Source organism: Melanerpes formicivorus, unplaced genomic scaffold (assembly GCF_026170545.1).
Source record: "Melanerpes formicivorus ecotype bairdi unplaced genomic scaffold, bMelFor1.0.p_v2 SCAF_336, whole genome shotgun sequence".
Classification (NCBI taxonomy): Eukaryota; Metazoa; Chordata; class Aves; order Piciformes; family Picidae; genus Melanerpes; species Melanerpes formicivorus.
In genome coordinates this window covers 201590-223375 of record NW_027142688.1, presented here as the reverse complement: position 1 = coordinate 223375, position 21786 = coordinate 201590, and the positions used below count along the sequence as shown (strand labels likewise).

The 21786-nt window shown below is 52.0% G+C and overlaps 1 protein-coding gene across 1 annotated transcript in view; it reads right to left on the bottom strand.

The window, feature by feature from the left end:
* Positions 1 to 70: 70 nt before the first annotated feature.
* KCTD16 (potassium channel tetramerization domain containing 16) overlaps positions 71 to 21786 on the bottom strand; it is a 71859-nt gene continuing 50143 nt past the window's right edge. Inside the window, exon 3 of the mRNA XM_068170328.1 lies at positions 71 to 9539. Within this exon, the coding sequence (XP_068026429.1) occupies positions 9088 to 9539 (452 nt within the window). The 3' untranslated portion in view covers positions 71 to 9087. The remainder of the gene's footprint in view (positions 9540 to 21786) is intronic.

The window sequence follows — 21786 nt, the reverse complement described above, 5'->3', positions numbered from 1 at the left end:
AGAAAGAAAGAAAGAAAGAAAGAAAGAAAGAAAGAAAGAAAGAGAAAATGTCAACCTTTGCTTTATTCCAAATTGTCATTAAAAATAATGAATAGCAATAAAAGTGTTGATTGTTGAAGGCCAAATCCATCATTCCCCAAGATCTCACCCACACAAGAGTGCAACAGCTCCTGGACGCCTGGAGTCCAGCTGTTTGTGGTTGCTGCTTCCTGTTCCTGGCCCCGAACACCTTCAGTAATTTAGGATGGAAAAGCCCAGGAGGGAAGGAATCTCTGCCATGTCACACAACAAAGTGCTGACAGCAGCATGGCCAATTGTTTCGTCTGCATGAAGATGCCATGGGGTGAGCTGATCTCCATCATCCCCCTCCGAGCTGCAGTGCCCCAAAGTGGTCCTGATCAGCCCCAGGAGAGGATGATGTTGCTGCCCACTGGAGAAGCTGGTGACAAACTCCAGGCTCCAAATGCAATCCAGGAGAAAGCTGGCAGGGATACAGGACTGCAGACCACCACCAGCAGCAGAACCATCTCCTCCCTGCCCTTTCTCCCCATCATCTCCTTGGCTCCAGACAAGGGGTGGTTAATGTGGGGTGGTTAAGCTCGCACAAGAGTTCTGATGGCACTTTAGAGAGCAGGGCCCCCACTGCTGGCCCTGCAGGTGCTGTCACTGATGCAGAAGGCAGCTGTCTTCTCCAGAGTCATCTGCTGGGGTGGGAGTGGAGTTATCATCTGGCTCCTGGTCCTTCCAGCACTGGCTGTTTGCTGGCTGCTGGAATGACCTGGGGCAGCAGGCTGTGACTGCATCCTGTTTCCCCATCTGAGGAGGTGGAGCTTCTAGCAGCACTTTGCCTTCCATATGCTTGTGCAGACACTGTGATATCCAGATCCTGCCCTGGAGAAGCACCATATGGAGGGAGCTCTGCAGGGATGGATGGGATCTTTCACCCTCTCCTAGGAAGAGCCTGGTGGAAAAGGCTTCTACTGCAGAGCAGCTAAGTCCCACAGATGAAAAATAATAATCACCACAATCATGCCAGGAGCCTCAGCCCCAGCACTCCCCTGGTTTTCTGGCTTTTTGAGATCCAGCTTCCAGACTGGAGCAGTGTTGGTGGGAGGTGTGCCACCCAGAGTGGCCATGCCAAGCCCTGGATACTCCTGAGAGAGCTGTGCATAAGGGGAGATGATCTGAAAACTAAGCCAAATGATGAGTCTGTCATTCCAACAGCAGCTCTCCTGGTGGTTTCCTCTCACCCTAGCTGCCTTCTCTCTCTGTTTATCTTTGCAGCAGCTACTGCAGGAACATAAAGCTTCAGAGCTGGATGCCATTTTTGACCCTGGGACCTGCCTGGAATGGATGATGTGGTGACCAGCTGCCTGCCTCTCCAAGTTCAGAAATCTCCTGCCTGACCCTCTCTATCCTTCTCCTCCTGCCATGTCTTACACCTTCTCCACTCATGACTCAGCCAAACTGAAGTTGTAGCAAAGCATTCCCTCATCCAGGACTTTTCCAAATGAGAGAGGACAGAAGGATTTGAAGGTATTGTTGGAAGTACTCTGGCAGGTGACCCCTGATGGGACGATGGCTTTCCCAGAAGTATTGCTGTTGGTGACAGTGCTCAAAGCACAGCATCAGGAAATCTCTGTTCAAGAAAGGGACAGAGAAGAACCTCACCATGAGACCATTGACCTGTCATCCTCTGCCCAACACAGACATGAATGAGGGAAAACCCAACAACCTTCCAGGGAGAAGAATCCCAGTTTGCCAGGAAATGGTAACATGAACCAGGGCTGCTTCACAGTGGGCAAGAGAGCACAGCTGGGTCTGTGTACTTATGGTGGTGCTCACTGAACCCCAGCATGGTGGAGGCTAGAAGGGTCCTATGGAGATCATCCAGTCCAACCCCCTGCTAAAGCAGAAGCACCTATAGCAGCCTGCCCAGCATCACAATGGTCAGGTGGCTTTGGAACCTCTCCACAGCAGCCTGCTCCAGGGTGCCAGCACCCTCATACCTATGAATTTTCTCCTCCTGTTCAGGTGGAACCTCCTGGCTTCCAGTTTGGGCCTGTTGCCCCTTGTCCTGCCCCTGGGCACAACTGACAAGAATCTGGCCCTATTTTCTTGCCCCCCCCCCCCCGCCCCAGGTACATTAACTCTTGCTGAGCATTGATCAGAACGCTTTTCATGCTGCTCTTCTCCAGGCTCAACAGCCCCAGGGCTCTCAGCCTTTCCCCCTTGCAGAGATATTCCAGGCCCCTCAGCATCTTTGGAGCCTCCATTGGACTCCATTCAGTTGAAGGACACCAATTAAGTCCTTCTTGTCTGTCTCTCACATTGCAGAACACAAACCAGCTGCAGTTTTCAGCCCCCACAGCACTGGTAACAGAACTGGCCACCAGCCTGTTGGGAACACCCAGCCCACACCTGGACACCATTAATGTGGAGCGGCTCTTGTCATTGAGGGTCATCCCAAACAAAAGGCCATCTCCTCCTAGAGCAGAAGGCAACCCCATCGCCTCCCACCTCCAAGCATCTATAAAGAGCCACTCCCTCGTGAGTGCCACTACCTGAGTGACTCCCCAGAGGTCGCAGCCACGACTCACTGGGTCCTTTCCAAGATCAAATAGTCACAGAATGGTGGGGGTTGGAAGGGATCTCCAGAGGTCATCTAGTCCAACTGCCCTGCCAAAGCAGGATCACCTAGGGCAAGTCACACAGGAATGCACCCAGAGGGGGCTTGAAAATCTCCAGAGCAGGAGACTTCACAACTTCTCCAAGCAGCCTGCTCCAGGGCTCCAGCACCCTCATGGCAAAGGAGTTCCTCCTCATGATGAGGTGGAGCTTCCTGGGTTCTAGCTCGTACCTGTTGTTCCTTGTCCTATCACTGCCCGCTGCTTCTTGACACCCACCCCTTAGATATTGATGGATCAGCTCCCCTCTCAGCCTTCTCTACTCCAGCCTAACCAGCCCCAGGTCTCTCAGCCTTCCTTCCTAGGAGGGATGTTCAAATCCCTTCATCGCACTTCGCTTTCTCTTGGGGTGGCTTTTGTTTGCACTGGGGAAATACGGCAGGCTAAAAACCAGAGGATTGTTGTTTTCTTTTGCTTTGTTGTTTGTTTGTTTGTTTTTCTTACATACCACAGCAGAAACAGCTATATTGTCATTGTCACAGTTTTGATGCATATTTTGCTATTCACAGACTGCAGAATATTGCCAAGAACCTCACTGGTGGGGACTGACAACACGGAGATACATGCATTTGTGTGAGACCATCACCCAGGATGGCTGTACTGTAAGAAGCACATTCTTGGGTTGGTTTGCTTCGTTAAAACACCTTCCAGTCAACTCAATTCCTTGGACTCCACAGTTAGAACTCTTTTTGTTGTTGTTGTTGTTGTTGTTTTGTGTTGGTTTCTGTTTTTGTTCCACAATCACGCACAAAATAACCTGTAAACAACTCGACAGGACACTTATGTACAAGTGAACCACGCTGGGAAGCGGAGAGGTAATTCCACGGGTGCCATTTCACCTCCATCTGCAAGGCGCCAGCTCAGCCCCAGCAAAGCCACCAGCTGCTGGGATGAGGTCAGAATGTGTACCACGAGTGAGGCCCCCAGGAGCTCACGCAGACACCACCCCCCCCCAACCTCCACATCTTCTCTGGGTTGGGAAAATATTGCACCGGCAGCACTGGAGTGTCTGTGCAACCCAAACTGCCACCCAGGCCGGATCATGTCCTGTAAACATGGTCCCCCCATTGCCCCACACACTCATTCCTTGGGGCCAGGTCCCCTCCTTGCCCCATGCGCTCATTCCTAGGGGTCAGGCCCCCTCATTGCCCCACACACTCATTCCTTGGGGTCTGGCCTCCCTCATTGCCCCACACACTCACTCCTTGGGGCCAGATCCACTCATTGCCCCACACACTCATTCCTTGGGGTCTGGCCTCCCTCATTGCCCCACACACTCACTCCTTGGGGCCAGATCCACTCATTGCCCCACACACTCATTCCTTGGGGTCTGGTCCTCTCCTTGACCCAAATATCCAATCCTTGGGGTCAGGCCCCCTCACTGCCCCACATGTTCCTTCTTTGGAGTCAGGCCCCCTCATTGCCCCACACACTCATTCCTTGGGGTCTGGTCCTCTCCTTGATCCAAATATCCAATCCTTGGGGTCAGCTCCCTTCACTGGCCCACGCACCAAATCCTTATGGTTAGGTCTCCCCACCAACCCATGGTCTCCTCACTACCCTTTGCCCACTCCTTGGGGAGAGGGTGGCACAGTCAGAGGAGACACATGAAGAGACATCAGGGAGGACACCCTACATGGAAGGCCACCAATTCCCATCCAGCCTGCTGGGCCCTGCTGACCTCCTGCCTCAGCTCAGAACGCTGCGTCGGTTGGACCCTCAAGTCTCTCCTGTGTGCTCTACCATTGCTATAGTTTAAAATCTCTAATATCTTACTTAGAAACTGCTATTTTTTCTTTTCAGTGATGCCAAGAAAAATAAAGAATGTCTTTTCTAATAGAAATCATTTAAAAGTGCTTTGTTGTTGCTGCTGTTGTTCTACTATTAATCTACAAAACCCCGCTGGGGCATACGCTATCCATAAGACTGGACAATTATTTTGTACCATGATCCACATGGGGCCTTACACATAAAGTACTTGGAAAGTCAAGTCCACACAGTGGTGGGAAGGCTTCAGGGCAGGGAAGGAAAGTTGGAACCTCTTCTCCAGCCTTTCTGAGGCTAGGAGACCAGCATGAGATATGGCTGAAGGTCTCAGTTACATTATGGTCATTGCCAGTAAAGGTCAACCTTGATTAATTCTTCAGCTTTGCAAATAAAATGGACTCATAAAACTAAGAAGCTGGAAAGTCTTCCCCAGCCTTTCTGGGGCTAGGAGAGCTGTGTGAGGTATGGCTGAAGGTCTTGGTTATGTTGTGGTCATTGCCAATAGAGATCAACCTTGTTTTCTCCTTTGGTCCACAGCTTTGCCAATAAAGTTCACACACTGGCTCAAACCCTAAAATTAACCCTTCAAAACATGTTCTCCAGAGTGCTGTGAAGCCCCTCTGCAGTGTGTGAAGAGGATTTGCGGGGGGGGGGGAGGAAATAATTTTGGTCCTCAGGGGTGTATGTGAACTCCTGTTCTCCCTTTGTGTCCTCTCAATGCTCTGAGTCCTGCTTGGGTGTCTCCAGGTGTTTGGGTGAGAAACAAAGCCCTAGAACCTCACCTATTGAAGGAACTGCTCCTGCTCCTCCTAACAGGGAGTGGGGGAGAACAGCCTTGCCAAGGGGCAGAAGGATGTGCCCCTCATCCCCAGATGCATGTGTCTATCCAGCTATACATCTGTGCAGGTTCTTGTCCACAGGTCTGAACATGGATATGACATCATTTGGGGGCAGAGCTCTCCCAGAGCTTACACATCACCCCGCTGTGATAAGAAAAAACACCTCCAGAGGGTGGACACCACCATTAGGACAAGATTCAGCTGTTCTTTCCCGGTCTGCTTCCACCCTCATGTCAACCATGAGGCCACGGTGGAGCAGAGCTCTTAATCACTCTGGTCCTGTCTTTATCCAGGCATGGATCTCCACACCATCACATCATGCTTCATCCTCTGCTCACCCAGCCTCAGCAGCAGAGCTTGCACTGGCAAGCTCTTAGTGGCACTGTGGCCACCTGGCAGTGTCAAAACAAAGTCCCCAAAGCATGGCTCATTGGTGGCTGTGGTGGTCCAGAGACAAGCAGTGAGGCAAAGAGGGAGAGAAGGAGACCTGTGAGCAGCAGTGAAGGACCCAGCATTTTGGCTAACCCATCAGGTGAATGGCTCCCAGGGCTCCTCTGCAGAAGAGCCTGCTCCACCTCCAGCTTGCCAGCCAGCAAAGAGCCCCAGAGCAACCCTCCTTGACAGCAAATCACCTTCAAACCCCTTGCTATGTGGAGCCGGAGCAGCCCCACACTCCTGGCACCAGCTCTGCCTCCCTTCCACCCTTCTCAGCACACCACAGGTTCGGTTTGCCTGTGAGTGTTGAAGTTTAAGACCTTTATTTCTGTAGCTCTGGAGAGCAATAACCAGTTCAGCTCAAGCAGAAGGTGTGAAGGCCACATAAATCAAGCCCATTCGGGCGCATTTCATTTGGTCTAATTTTTTTCCTACAGTTATTCATCATGGAGCAATCCTGTGCACCCTGAACAGCAGCCTGGGAACACCATACACACACACACACACACACTCAGGGCCTCTCCTCCCACCCTGGAACATGCATTTGAGAGCCCAAATATCTGGGATATTAAAAAGAGAGAGGGGGTGGAATCTGTGTGGTGGGAAAAACAAGGTTTAGCTGCAGCCTGCAGCCCAGGAGAAGATCTGACCCGCCCCAAACTGCAAACCCAGCTGGAAATCCCAAGAGAAAACCCTGTCTGCCCCCAGCTCTGCTCTGCTTGGTGCTGGAGTAGGGGAAAGTGATGCAGGGAATGTTAAATAGGAAAAGAAAAATGTTAGAAACTAAGCAACAATTAGCTAGGAGGAGCCAAAGCCTGTGCGGTGCTTTGGGCTCCATGGGGCCCTGTGCCCTTCAAGCTGCACAATCACCATGCATGAGCTCCAGTGTGGGCCAATGTCTCAGAAGCTGAATGACTCCTAGAGCCTGATCCTTGGAAATGCTGAGATTCCTTCCTGAGCCCAGCACTTCCCAGACCAGAGCCTCTATTTCCCAGTCCTCACCCTGCATTACCTTGGCTGCCTTTCACCATGGGATACGCTTCCCTTCTCTCTGTGGAGCCTCAGCAGAGATGATGCTGAGCTGCTATATCCAAGCCCTGTTCTCCAGAGGCTGGCAGATGTATTGCTGGGAGGGTTTCCCCTCTCTCTACAGCCAGCTCATGATTATGGGTCACTCTGGACCAGTATTGCTTCTCTTTTTGCTGGTAGAACTTGGATCCTCACCAGGAAGCACTGCACAGTGCCTGCAGCTGAGCAGTGGGCATGAATCGTGTGCTCCTGCAGACCTCGTGGTCCTTCTGGCCAGGCAGGAATGTCCCAGCCAGGTGTGTGGAGCCCTGGAAGCACAAAGACACCACCTTGCTGAAACTGAATGAGGATCCACAGAAATAATCTGGGCATGCTGGACATCATCTCCCATGGGACTCTCTGAAATGCAAGAGGAGGGAAGCCCTGGCACCTGCAAGATGCTAAATGAGTCAGAATCAAAGGGCTTTGTTACCAGCACTGACACTGACATATTTTTCTTAAATATAGATATATATATATAGGTAATAAATCTCTTTCTTCTTGTGCTTTCAGAAAACAATTTATCTCTAATTCTCCTGCTGCTTTGTCCCCAGCTACGGCCAAAATAGGTCACCAGGGGCAACTCACATTCCCATTATCTTCCATGGCTCATCTGCCCTGGGCCCACCTGCCAGCACTTGCTCCTGGTCACTCTCTGGTCCTTGCTGCTGGGCTTGTGCAGCATGCCAGACATGCCATCATGCTGCACCCCACAAGACCAACTCATTCCCCTCCCCAGAGCTCCCATGTCCTGGAGGGCTGTGGGACCCTGACTCTGATCCAGGTAGGATCAGCCTTTCCCAACATGGAATCATGGCACACTTTGCTGAGTGATGTTCTGGCACTGGCAGCAGACAGGACCAACACTGAGATGGGCACTTGCAGGAGGGAACATTGGCATGTCCTTCTGGGGTCTGCATTTCCTCCTGAAACTCTGCCCCCCTCCTCCAGCAACTGATTCCCCACCGGTCCAAGCGTCAAATGGGGCTTATCAGGCAGGACATTACTTGTGTTTGCTTATGTGATGGACAGGGCCCAGGGCCTGCTTGCCCTGTTGAGGCCACACATGCCAGGCAAGCCTACAGACATCAGCCATCACCATCCTCACCAGCAAAACCACTCTACTTCCACCACACCCCACCTTGGGAGAATTTATAGACTCATGGAACCATAGAATTGTTTGGGTTGGAAAAGCTCTCTAAGATCATGCAGACCAGCCATCAACCCAACACCTCCATGGCCACTAAACCATGTCCCCAAGTGCCATGGCCACAGGTTTCTTGAACACCTCCAGAGCTGGGGACTCCACCATCTCCCTGGGCAGCCTATTCCAACGCCTCACCACTCCTGCAGGAATCAAATTGTTCCTCATCTCCAATCTAATTCCTACAGGCTTCCAACTGAGATCATCATGCATTTAACCCACTGGCACCAGAGAGCCTTGAGAAACACAACATGAGGCATGGGGAGGACACAGAGGGGACAAGATCATCACCACCAGGAGGAGATTCTGCTGCTGGCAGTGCAGCCCCACTGAGATGCATCTAGAGGAAAGGGAAAGGGGGGAGAAGAGAGAGGGAGCACTGGGGGAGGGGGAGACAGTGAGCTGGGTTTGGGTTTTCTGCTGTTCAACCCTCAAAGACCTGAAGAAGAAACAGAACATCCACAGACTGCTAAAAAAAACAATGCTCTTTTCTGAGAAAGTGCAGTTAGGAGAGAGGCAGAAGCTCTGCCAGCAGTCTCTATTGCTATATATATACACATATATATACACTCAGATATATACACACATATATATATATGCACACAGAGATCTACACCTGCTGCAGGGTCACTGCCACGGCACAGCTTGGCCCTTGCAGCCCTGCTTGTCCCTCCCAGGGCGGCTGGACAAGATGACCTCGGAAGGTCCCTTCCAACCTGATGCAATCTGTGAATGAGAAGGCAGAAGGCATAGAGGCCACCAAGCCCAGGCCACTGCCAGCTCATGGTCCCACCAGCAGCAGCAGCAGCAGCCGGAGGTGAAGAGATCTGGTTGTGCCCTTAAGGTATTGAGCTCGTGTAAGACTTGGAGTCGACAGCGAGAAGCATTTGTCGTTGTGCTTCCACCACGGGGAGGAAAGGTCCCTAACTCTACAGCTAGAAATGTTGAGGTGAAGTAGGCAGCACGACAGACACGGGCCTGGCCTGGCTTTGTGACCTAACAAACAATTATTTGGGGGAATTATTGGCATTTCCCTTAGGATCTCTCTCTAAGGGCAGGGGGGTCGTGTGCTTTGCCCACCCTCAGCCTATAGGTGGTACTTCCGCAGCAGTTCGGATTGCCAGGGATGCTTCCTCTCCGGAAACCTCTCTGGGATTTTGATTTTGAGGAAATCCTGGATACACTTCTCTAGCTCCTCCTCAATGGAGAGCTTCTCCTTCACTGCCTTTTTCTTGCTGGAGTTGGACTCCCTGGAGCCAGAGGTGAGAGTCCGCAGCAGGTCGCTCTTCCTGCGGATCTCTGACTGCTGCAGCAGCTGCACTGGGCCCTTCTTGGCCGGGCGGTCCAGAGTCTGGATGTTGGGCTGGCGGGTGACGGGGCCACAGATGACGGTCTCCTGGGGGGAGCTGGCCTCAGACTGGCTGTCACAGCTGGAGGTGGACAGCTCGTTGCAGGAGGTGCCGCTCTCCCCCTCCTTGTCGCCTTTGCCATTCTTGCAGCAGCAGTCGCAGTGGGAGGAGGACCATCGGGAGGGTTCACCTGCAAGAGGAACACAGCACCCCGGGGTTACCCACAGCTCTGAGCCCCCACCAGCACCCCGAGGCACTGCTCGCCCCCTGAGGGCTTGCTGCCGCCTGAGAGACTCCCGGGAGCAGGCAGGAATACAGCAGCCTTACACCATGTGTGACACCGAGATGGGAACCCCAGGCCCTAGGAGCCATGCTTTCCTGTGGCATGAAGCTAAGCACAACACAACAAGATGTTCCTCGTGGTGAAACAGTGTTCAGAGAACACTGCTCTCATGGCTCAGAAAACTCAAAGGAATGTGGAATAGTTTAGGTTGGAGAAGACCTTTCAAATCATCCAGTCCAACCACTGACCCAGCACTGCCAGGTCACCACCAAACCAGCTCCCTCAGCACCACATCTCCACAGCTTTGAAACCCCTCCAGGGATGGGGACTCCACCCCTGCCCAGGGCAGCCTGGGCCAGGCCTTGACAACCCTCAAGGGAAAGAAATTGTCCCTCATGTCCAACCTAAAAAACAAAGTCCGTGTTTTCCATGCCTGAGCTGTGAATCTGTGAACCTCTCTGGGCAGCCTGCTGCAGGGCTTCAACACACGCACAGCAAAGAGGTTTCTCCACAAATGGCCATGCCCAAACCAGGGGCTTTTGGGGAACATGGTCCTTCATTTGCATTCCCAACTGGGGATGAGAGCCCCTGAGTTACTGAATTGATTTCCTGACTCATGCAGTATGTGGTTGGATTCTTTGTGCTTCAGCTGGAGCCCTGCCCAGAGGCAGCAACCCATGAGAAAGAGCAGAGCTGGCACCAGGAGCAACTGTTCCCTGCCCAAACCACCGCCATAATCATGGATTTAAATGTCACTTGGAAGCATCCATCTTCCCACTAAAACATAATTCTCACTGCCAGCTCAGGCAGATTGGGAACATTATCCAGAGCAAGAAATGTCAAATTTAGCTTTGCAGCTTTGGACCAGATACAGAGTCCCTGCTCTGACCCAGGGCAGGGAACCAGGGACCTGGAGCCAGGATGGAACTCTGGCATTTCTGGCAGTGGTACAGGGGCAAGAGCTCAGAGCAGGGAATGAGGATGAGGAGCAGTTGGGTGAGAGCAGGGAATGTTCTTCTGGCTGGCAGCAGGGCAGCTGCTGCTCTTCCGTGCCTTGTTTCCTCCACACTCTCTGGGGTGAGTCCTTCTCTTCTCACCTGCAGATCAGTTCTTTTCCCCAGTGGATGCTGACAGAGGAAGTACATCTGTCGAGACTCACTACTGCCAGCAGCTCTTTCCCACTGCTTGCCACCTCTAGTCCCCAGGCTCCTGGTGAACAGCACTAGGGATGCTCACCTGCTCCTGCACCACGACTGTGAGCTCCCACTGCCTCTGCTGCTTCTCTACCACAAACTATGTGGAAAATGGTGACAAATGGTCTGGGAGGGAGAAGGTTCCTGGCCAGGTCAGTTTCCATCAGTATGTTGTGCAACCTCCTTCTCCATCCCAGCTTTGCTCTGAGTGTGGCAGGTTTTGATGCCTCCCTAACAGTTTCTCAGCAAATTCCTGGAGACATTTAGCTAATGCCCCTCCACATCACAGTATCACAGTATCACAGTATCACTTAGGTTGGAAAGGACCTCGAGGATCATCGAGTCCAACCTGACACCGCAGACCCCATGACTAGACCATGGCACCAAGTGCCACGTCCAATCTCCCCTTGAACGTCTCCAGGGTCGATGACTCAACCACCTCCCTGGGCAACCCATTCCAATGCCGAATGACTCGCTCGGTGAAGAACTTCCTCCTCACCTCGAGTCTGAACCTCCCCTGGCGCAGCTTGAGACTGTGTCCCCTCGTTCTGGTGCTGGTTGCCTGGGAGAAGAGGCCAACTCCCTCCTGGCTACAACCACCCTTCAGGTAGTTGTAGAGGGCAATAAGGTCACCCCTGAGCCTCCTCTTCTCCAGGCTAAACAATCCCAGCTCCCTCAGCCTCTCCTCATAGGGCTTGTGTTCAAGGCCTCTCACCAGCCTTGTTGCCCTTCTCTGGACACGCTCAAGTGTTTCGATGTCCTTCTTAAACTGAGGAGCCCAGAACTGGACACAGTACTCAAGGTGCGGCCTAACCAGAGCAGAGTACAGGGGCACTATGACCTCCCTGCTCCTGCTGGCCACACTATTCCTAATGCAGGCCAGAATGCTATTGGCCCTCCTGGCCACCTGAGCACACTGCTGGCTCATATTCAGGTGGCTGTCGATCAGCACACCCAGGTCCCTCTCTGTCTGGGAGCTCTCCAGCCACTCCGACCCCAGCCTATACCTCTGCATGGGATTGCCATAGCCAAAGTGCAGCACTCGGCACTTGGACTTGTTGAATGCCATCCCATTGGACTCTGCCCATCTGTCCAGTCGGTCGAGGTCCCTCTGCAGAGCCTTTCTACCCTCTAATTGACTAACATCTGCCCCTAACTTTGTGTCATCTGCAAACTTGCTGATGACTGACTCTACCCCTTCATCCAGATCATCAACGAATATGTTGAAGAGGACAGGGCCCAGCACTGATCCCTGGGGGACACCACTGGTGACTGGCCTCCAGCTGGATGCGGCACCGTTCACGACCACTCTCTGGGCCCGGCCCTCCAGCCAGTTCCTAACCCAGCACAGAGTGTAGTGGTCCAAGTCATGAGCTGACAGCTTAGTCAGCAGTTTGCTGTGGGGGACGGTGTCAAAGGCCTTGCTGAAGTCCAGGTAGACCACATCCACAGGCCTCCCCACATCCACCAGGCGGGTCACCTGATCATAGAAAGAGATCAGGTTGGAGAGGCAGGATCTGCCCTTCCTGAATCCATGTTGGCTGGACCTGAGCCCTTGGCCATCCTTCAGGTGCGCAGTTATTGCTGCCAGGATAATCTGCTCCATCACTTTCCCTGGCACTGAGGTCAGGCTGACTGGCCTGTAGTTTCCAGGTTCCTCCATCCGACCCTTCTTGTGGATGGGGATCACGTTGGCCAGTTTCCATCCCATAGCAGGACAGCCCTTGGCACCCATACCAAAGGGCTGAGCTTGTCCAGCTGAGGAACACATCTCCAGCATGTGCCACAAATCCCCAAACAGCCTGGACACCAAGTGTCAGGCACTGAACATCATCAGACACCAATTATCAAACACCAAACATCATCAGATACAAAATACCATCAGACACCAAATATCAGACATCAGAGCAGACACTGAGGTGCCCCTGGCCGTTGCTGCCAGCACCTAACAGAGCTTTGCAAACCTGAGCTCATGTTCAGCCCGTTCTCAGCTCGCAGATGCCTCCTCACCCCTGTGGGGAAGATGAAGGGATCCAGCTCCCTGTGCCCCCTGTGGAGTGGCCATACCCCAGCCAGGGATGGCTGCAAGGGCATGGGGAACCACCAGCTGTCATCAGGAACATCTAGGGTATATACTTCATTACCACAAACCAAGCCTTTTGTAAGTCAATTAGGACCTAATAGATGCTAATTTCACTTAATGAATATTCACCAACACTGGGCACAGGGTGAGCTGGGAGGCAGAAATTCATCTATTGCTGAGGCAGAACTGCAAAAAGCAGCTGAGGTTTGGGTGCTGGCAACACCTATGGGATTTGGAGAGGTTCAGAGAGCTGGGCTATGCTAGGACTGGGCTGGCAGGAGAACTGGGATCCAGCACTGGGTGCTGTGAATGTGCTGGGCATGGCTGCAGTGGGTGGGCAAAGATCTCCAAATTCACAGATTCACAGATTGCATTGGGTTGGAAGAGACCCTCGAAGGTCATCTTGTACAACCCCCCGGCAATCAGCAGGGACACCTCCAACTGGAGCAGGCTGCCCAGGGCCACAACAAATCTCATCTTGAGTGTCTCCAGGGATGTAGCCTCAACCACATCTCTGGGCAACCTGTTCCAGTGTTTCACCACTTTCATTGTTAAGAACTTGCTGCTAATGTCCAACCTGAATCTCCCCTGCTCCAGTTTCAAACCATTGCCCTGGGAAAGGCAAGAGCCTGGCCCAGCAGCTCCTGCAGCAGCAGGGAGAGTACAAATCACCAGCTCCTATTTGCAAGCTGAACATCTGCTGCTCTCTGCAGAGAATGGGAAGAAGAAGACATTTCTTTTTGATAAATACATCATCCTATCTCTACAGGCCCTTGTAAAAAGTCCCTCCCCACCTTCCCTGTAGCCCCCTTCAGATCCCCATGAGCCCACAAGATGCATGTCCCATGTGCACCAAAAGCTGATGGCTTCCATGGTGAATAAACTGGATGATCTTTAAGGTCACTTCCAGCCCAAACCATTCTATGATCTGCACAGTTCCCAGCAGCATAGATGTACTCAGTCCCACTGCTACCTGGGGCACAGGGCTTCTCATCCCAGTTTGGAGTGTTCTCAGGGTGACAGACAGAATGACTGGGGGGAAAAAACAAGGATATTTAAGTTCTTCACTGAGAGAGTTGGAATGTGCTGCCCAGGGAGGTGGTGGAGTCACCATCCCTGGAGGTGTTCAAGAGGGGACTGGATGTGGCACTTGGTGCCATGGTCTAGTCATGAGGTGTTGGGTGACAGGTTGGACTTGGTGATCTTTGAGGTCTGTTCCAACCTTGTTGATTCTATGATTTCTCTTTGTTTCACCGTGAGAGGGAAGCATCTGCAGCAGCACCAACCCACACAGGACCTATGGCTGAGCAAGGCCGGGTGCTGAGCCCCAGCGAGTGGCTCCCATGCCAGCAGCAACCCAACATCATGCTAATGTAACCACAGAATTCATTAATTAATGTCTAAATGCTTTGAGATTCTTAGATAAAAGGGGCTAATTAATTCTGGCCTGGCTTTCCTGCTTTTCTCCCTGATCTCAGCACATTTCTCTCCCAGTGCCCTAATTATAATTATTATTATTAGAAGCTTCTGAAGAAGCAGCAGAGCCTCTGATGTATAATTGACACACAAACCATCAGACAGCCAGACTTTCTCTTCCCCTCTCCCACTTTCCCAGCAGGCACATTCCAAGGGAATGGGAAATCCCTGTGAGGAGGAATCGACGGTGTGCAGAACACCAGGGAGAAGTTAGGATGTGAAACCAAATTAGCGCAGGAACCTCAAAGGCAAGCCAGCAAGAGCTTTTATTGTGAGGAGTGGCACACAGACCTTAGCCCCAGCTGAGTCCATCTCAGCTAGGGTTTGGATTTTGTAGAGCTAAGGTAGGGATAAACAGCCCACAAGTCCTATTTCACATTCCTTTTCTTTGTCCTTGTCCCCATGACTTGATCCTCTCAACAGTCCTCAGGTTTTGCTGTTCCTTCCACACTTCATCTCTTCTGCTGTGGCCAGCTGCAGCAACTCACCCCCACTTGATAAGGAATGAACAGCGTGTCCAGAGAAGGGCAACAAAGTTGGTGAGGGGCTTGGAACACAAGCCCTATGAGGAGAGACTGAGGGAGCTGGGGTTGCTTAGCCTGGAGAAGGGGAGACTCAGGGGTGACCTTATTGCTCTCTACAACTACCTGAAGGGAGGTTGTAGACAGGCAGAGGTTGGTCTCTTCTCCCAGACAGCCAGCACCAGAACAAGAGGACACAGTCTCAGGCTGTGCCAGGGGAGGTTCAGGCTGAAGGTCAGGAGGAAGTTTTACACAGAGAGAGTGATTGCCCATTGGAATGGGCTGCCCAGGGAGGTGGTGGAGTCACCATCGCTGGAGGTGTTCAGGAGGAGACTTGACAGGGTGCTTGGCTGCATGGGTTAGTTGGTTGGGTGGTGTTGGATGATAGGTTGGATGCGATGATCTTGAAGGTCTCTTCCAACCTGGTCTGGTCTATGCTATTCTATTCTATTCTAACACTGCCAAGGGAGGTGAGAACAGGGTGGCCACCACCTTGAGCCAGGAAGTCTCCATGGCCACCCCTTGGCCAGCCCCCCATCTCCTCCATCCCATGAGTGTCCCATCACCTGAGTGCTTGTGGGACTGATACTCTCACAGAATCATTTTGGTTGGAAGAGACCTGTAAGGTCATTGAGTCCAACCACTAAGCCACCACTGCCAGGCCACCACTAAACCATTTCCCTCAGCATCACATCTCCATGGCTTTGAAACCCCTCCAGGGACTGGGATTCCACCACTGCCCTGGGCAGCTTGTTCCAGGGCTTGACAACCCTTTTGGGTAAAAAAATGTTCCTCATGTCCAACCCAAACCTTCCCTGGGGGAGCTTGAGGCCATTTCCTCTTGTCCTGTCACTTGTTCCTTGAGAGAAGAAACCAGCCCCCACCTGGCTTCAACCTCATCTCCATGCTTGCCTTTGTTTCCAGCCTTGTGGAGCAAGTGTCCTCCTTCCAAGGCAAAAAAATTAAGTATGAAGTGTTGGAGCTTTTAAAAATCTCACACATGGCCAACCCAGCCCTGCCTGTCTGCAGGCCTGAGCTGAGATGAGGCTGGGAGAGTGGCAACGTGATTGGGATCACTCAGCCATGCACAGCCCTCAGCTGAGGCTTGCATCCATGCATGAATTAGAGGTGTTGTGATTGATGAGAGACCAAGGTCTAATTGGTGTTTGAATAAATACCTCCTGCCTTGGGACTCCAGCTGAATTCATCAGCAGCAAGTGCCCCTGTCTGGATAAAATCACCAAGGTAAAGCTGAGGAGCAGTGACAGATGCCAGGTGAGGAACTGGCTGTGGAATCAGCACTGGCAGCAGGGTGGACAGTCCCTGGGTTTCTTTGCATTGAGGATCAAGTATCTGCAGCAGCATTTCAGCAAGCAAACAAAACCAGGGGAGGACTTGCCAGCAATGTTACTGGATTGAACTTGACCATGTGCTCAAAGGCAGCAGGAAGGGAGGCAGTGGAAGCAGCAGCTGCTGCCAGGCACAATTAGGGAGCTAAAACCACTTTTCACCCTCCTGGGTGCTGTTGTGAGCTGCTCCCTACAGATACCTGGTGCCTTCCAGTCCATTCCACTCATTTAATTTTTGTGTTGTTGTTTTGAAGTTATTTCCATTGAAATTCTCTGAACTTGTGCAAAAAATCAGAACTCTTCTCCCTGGGGCTCTCTGTCTGTGCTTTGGGGGTGCTGGTGGATGAGAAGCTGGACATGAGCCAGCAATGGGCACTTGCAGCCCAGAAGGCTAATGGCAGTCTGGGCTGCATCAAAAGCAGTGTGGCCAGCAGATGGAGAGAGCTGATTCTGCTGCTCTGCTCTGGTGAGACCTCACCTGGAGTCCTGTGTCCAGCTATGGGACCCCCAACACAAGGAGAACATAGACCTGATGGAGTGGCTTCAGAGGAGGCCACAAAGATGATCATCTTCCCTGTAGGGACAGGACAAGGGAGTTGGAGCTGTTCATTCTGGAGAAGAGAAGGCTCCGGGCAGACCTCAGAGCGACATTTCAATATCTGAAGGGGACTTACAGAAGGGGTAGGGAGGGACTGTTTAGAAGGGCCTGTGGGGATAGGATGAGGGGCAATGGTTTGAAACTGGAGCAGGGTAGGTTAAGATTGGACATCAGGAAGAAATTCTTCACAATGAGGGTAGTAAGATACAGGAACAAGTTGCCCAGGGATGTTGTTGAGGCCCCATCCCTGGAGACATTCAAGATCAGACTCAATGTGGTCCTGGGCAGCCTGATCAATTAGATCACCTCCAACTAGGAGGTGTCCCTCTGACTGCAGGGAGGGTTGGACAAGAGGATCTTCGAGGGTCTCCTTCAACCCAATGCAATTTGTTAATCAGTGACTCATGCCAGAGAACTCTAGCCAGCCCCTCTCCATCACATACAATTACCAGGAGTCTCCTCCTAACACATTCTCCTTTTGCCAGCACTCCTCTGATCGTCCCCACAACACTCAGTTCTCAGAATGAACTTCTGGAGGAGCATCAGATTTGTTTGAAAATAAAAAGTCAGCTCCCCAAATGGTGGAGAAAATGCAAGACCTGGTGTTAAGAAAGCAGAAGGCAGACGAAATGAGCCAAAATATTTATCTCCAGCTCTTTCTCGAAGTAACACGTGGTGAGGTTCAACTTCTGAGTGGAAGGAGAAGCACAAAGTGTGAGCAGCAGCATGGTAAGGACAGAAAGTCTCCAGAGAAATGGGTCAGCCATGGTCACTGAGGGTATCAGACCACTTGTGAAAGCTGTGCTGGACCCCAAGCTTTGAGTCCTGTGTCCAGTTCTGGACCCCTCAGTTTAGGAAAGATGTTGACTTGCTGGAATGTGTCCAGAGAAGGGCAACAAAGCTGGGGAGGGGTTTGGAGCACAAGCCCTGTGAGGAGAGGCTGAGGGAGGTGAGGTTGCTTAGCCTGGAGAAGAGGAGGCTCAGGGGAGACCTTATTGCTCTCTACAACTCCCTGAAGGGAGGTTGTAGCCAGGTGGGTTTGGTCTCTTCTCCCAGGTGGCCAGCACCAGAACAAGAGGACACAGTCTCAAACTGTTCCAGGGGAGGTTTAGGCTGGAGGTTAGGAAGAAGTTCTTCACAGAAAGAGAGACTGGCCATGGGAATGTGCTGCCCAGGGAGGTGGTGGAGTCACCGTCCCTGGAGGTGTTTAGGAAGAGACTGGATGGGGTGCTTGGTGCCATGGTTTAGTTGATTAGATGCTGTTGGATGATAGGTTGGACTCGATGATCTCAAAGGTCTCTTCCAACATGGTCTGGTCTGGTCTATTCTATTCTATTCTATTCTAGTCTATTCTATTCTATTCTATTGACTCCTTCCACTTTAGAACAGAAGGGAAACCTCTTTCATGGTCACTTTCTTCTTTTTGACATCACTTGGCTGTGCAATATACATTTTAACCTCTACCTGGAGTCCTCATGCCCTAGCCTGGAGACACAAGCTCCAGGTGGGCTACTCAGAGCTTGTCTTAACCACAAAACAGATCCTGGGAGAACCCTTCACCTTCAGGCATTGCCCACTTCATAAGCAGACAGCAGTGGTGGCTGCCTCTGCTGCAGGAGCAGCTGGGCCTGGCCAGCACATCAGCATCCTGCCAGGGGAATGTGGTGGCCACAGTGCTCTGCATCCTCTGATCAGCAGGACATGTGGTGAATCATACAACTGTTTTGGCTGGAAAAGCCCTCTAAGGCCATCAGGTCCAACCATGAACCCAACACCACTATGGCCATTAAACCATGTCCCCAAGTGCCATGTGCCATGCCCACACTGTGATGCCAACCCTGGACCCGTGTGGGGCAAAGTCCCCAACCCTGGAACCAAGGAGCAATGGGCACAAACTGGAACCTAGGAGGTTCTACCTGACCAGGAGGAGAAACATCTTTGCTGAGAGGGTGCTGGAATAATTGGGCTGTATCTGCTGCAGAGGCAGAAGAAAACCAGGAATCAGGCTCCTGGTTCTCCTTTGTTCCCTAGGATTTCTTTGCCCCAGTGTGATTTGTGGGGGGGTAAAGGGGAGCACACAAATTCCTCTGCATTTTGTTCAGAGTAATGACAAGTCTTAAAATAGCTCTCAATTAGGAATAGATTGCAATTAATTGGAACAACACAGGCTGACATGACAGCTTCATATCTCCAGAGCTTTTCTGGAGTTCATGAGTTCTAATTTTGCTGCTGCAAGAGTGGTCAGACATTGGAACAGGCTGCCCAGGGAGGTGCTGGAGTCCCCATCCCTGGAGGTGATCAAGAAATGTGGACATGGCACTTGGGGACATGGTTTTAATGGCCATGGTGGTGTTGGGTTGAGGGTTGGACTCAATGATCTCAAGAGGGTTTTTCCAACTGAAGCAATTCTCTGATCCTATGTGGAGTGTGGGAGGTGGGTAATGGTGGTTCATTGCATGCCCAAAGCCCATCAGGCTGCCCAGTCCTGCTCCCACCAGTGAGGTTCAGCTGCCTGGAGGCAAACTCTGGGGCTGCTGTTTGTTAATGATTTGGAGTATGACAGAGGCAGCTGCTGCCAGAAGAGAGCAGGGATGTCCAAACCCTCAGCCAGGGCATAGATGCTGCCTCTGGGACCATTGGGCATCCCTTCCCGCAGGGGCACATCCTGGGTTTTGTGAGCTATGTGGTTAGGCCACACCTTGAGTCCTGTGTCCAGTTCTGGGCCCCTCAGTTTAGGAAGGATGTTGACTTGCTGGAATGAGTCCAGAGAAGGACAACAAAGTTGGTGAGGGGCTTGGAGCACAAGCTCTATAAGGAGAGGCTGAGGGAGCTGGGGTTGCTTAGCCTGGAGAAGAGGAGGCTCAGGGGTGACCTTATTGCTCTCTACAACTATCTGAAGGGAGGTTGCAGACAGGTGGAGGTTGGTCTCTTCTCCCAGGCAGCCAGCACCAGAACAAGAGGACACAGTCTCAGGCTGCACCAGGGGAAGTTTAGGCTGGAGGTTAGGAAGAAATTCTACACAGAGAGAGTGATTGCCCATTGGAATGTGCTGCCCAGGGAGGTGGTGGAGTCACCATCACTGGAGGTGTTTAGGAGGAGACTGGATGGGGTGCTTGGTGCCATGGTTTAGTTGTTTAGGTGGTGTTGGATGATAGGTTGGACACGGTAATCTCGAAGGTCTCTTCCACCCTGGTCTATTCTATTCTATTCTATTCTATTCTATTCTATTCTATTCTATTCTATTCTATTCTATTCTATTCTAGGCACTCCAGAAGTTTTCCTTTTTCTCCCTGTCTCAGCCTCACAAAGCAGCCTCCTCCTGCTCTGCAGAGATAAAGTTGGGTCCTGTGAGGAGCATCCCCAGCAACAGCAGGCTTTGCCTCAAATCCTGGGATCTCGCTCTTGACGTTGCTGCAGCTTAACTTGGTTTATTTTCTATCCTCTGAGTGGATATTTTCTTTAGGAAATGAAGAGGTTGGTTTATCAGTTTGAGCATCCAGAGCAAAGCACTTGGGTATCAAATAAACCCTTGCACTGGGAGCCCCTCCAGATGCTGCTTTAAAATAAAAATAACCCAATCCAGCAGTTTATTTCAAGTGTTTTCAGCACCAGCTTCCAGGCCAATTAAGCTACCCATGCCTGGCCACTCCTAAATGCTCTGAGATCACAAGGTTTGCTCTTCTGTGAAGCCAAGGGACTGGAGAGGGGTGAGGGGAGTGCTGAGCCATGGCAGCAGCCTGGCAGGGACAGCAGCTCCCTGGCAGCCAGCTCACTATGTAGGTCACTTGGAAGCTCTAGCAGGCAGAGTCTGCATGAATGAAACACACAACTCTTGCTGGGTTTTGCAGTGAACAATGAATAAAGGTAGAAAACAACCAAAGGCCAACCTGTCTCATCACTTGTTTCATAGTTTCATAGTTTCATTCAGGATTGGAAGGGACCACAAGGATCATCTAGTGCCAACCCCCCTGCCATGGGCAGGGACACCCCACACTAGATCAGGCTGGACAGAGCCTCATCCAGCCTGGTCTAAAACACCCCCAGGGACGGGGCCTCAACCACCTCCCTGGACAATACATTCCAGGGTTTCACCACTCTCATGGTGAAGAACCTCCTCCTCACATCTAGCCTGAATCTCCCCACCTCCAGCTTCATTCCATTCCCCCTAGTCCTATCACTACCTGAGATCCTGAGAAGTCCTTCCCCAGCCTTCCTGTAGGCCCCCTTCAGATACTGGAAGGCCACAATTAGGTCACCTTGGAGCCTTCTCTTCTCCAGACTGAACAGCCCCAACTCCTTCAGTCTGTCCTCACAGGAGAGGTGCTCCAGCCCTCTGATCATCCTCGTGGCCCTTCTCTGGACACGTTCCAGCACCTCCACATCCCTCTTGTAATAGGGGCTCCAGAACTGGACACAGTACTCCAGGTGGGGTCTCACCAGGGCTGAGTAGAGGGGGAGGATCACCTCCCTCGACCTGCTAGCCACACTTCTCCTGATGCAGCCCAGGATCTGATTGGCTTTGCAGGCTGCAAGTGCACACTGAGAGCTCATGTTGAGCTTCTTGTCCACCAGCACCCCCAAGTCTCTCTCCTCAGGGCTGCTTTCCAGCCAGTCACTGCCCAGCCTGTATTTGTGCCTGGGATTGCCTCGACCCAGATGCAGGACCCTGCACTTGCTCTTATTGAACTTCATGAGGTTGGCTTGTGCCCACCTCTCCAGCCTGTCAAGGTCCCTCTGGATGGCCTCCCTTCCCTCCAGTGTGTCTGCTGCACCACACAGCTTGGTGTCATCAGCACACTTGCTGAGGGTGCACTCAATGCCACTGTCCATGTCCCCCACAAAGATGTTGAACAAGACAGGTCCCAGGACTGATCCCTGAGGGACTCCACTTGTCCCTGGCCTCCACTGGGACATGGAGCCATTGACAGCCACTC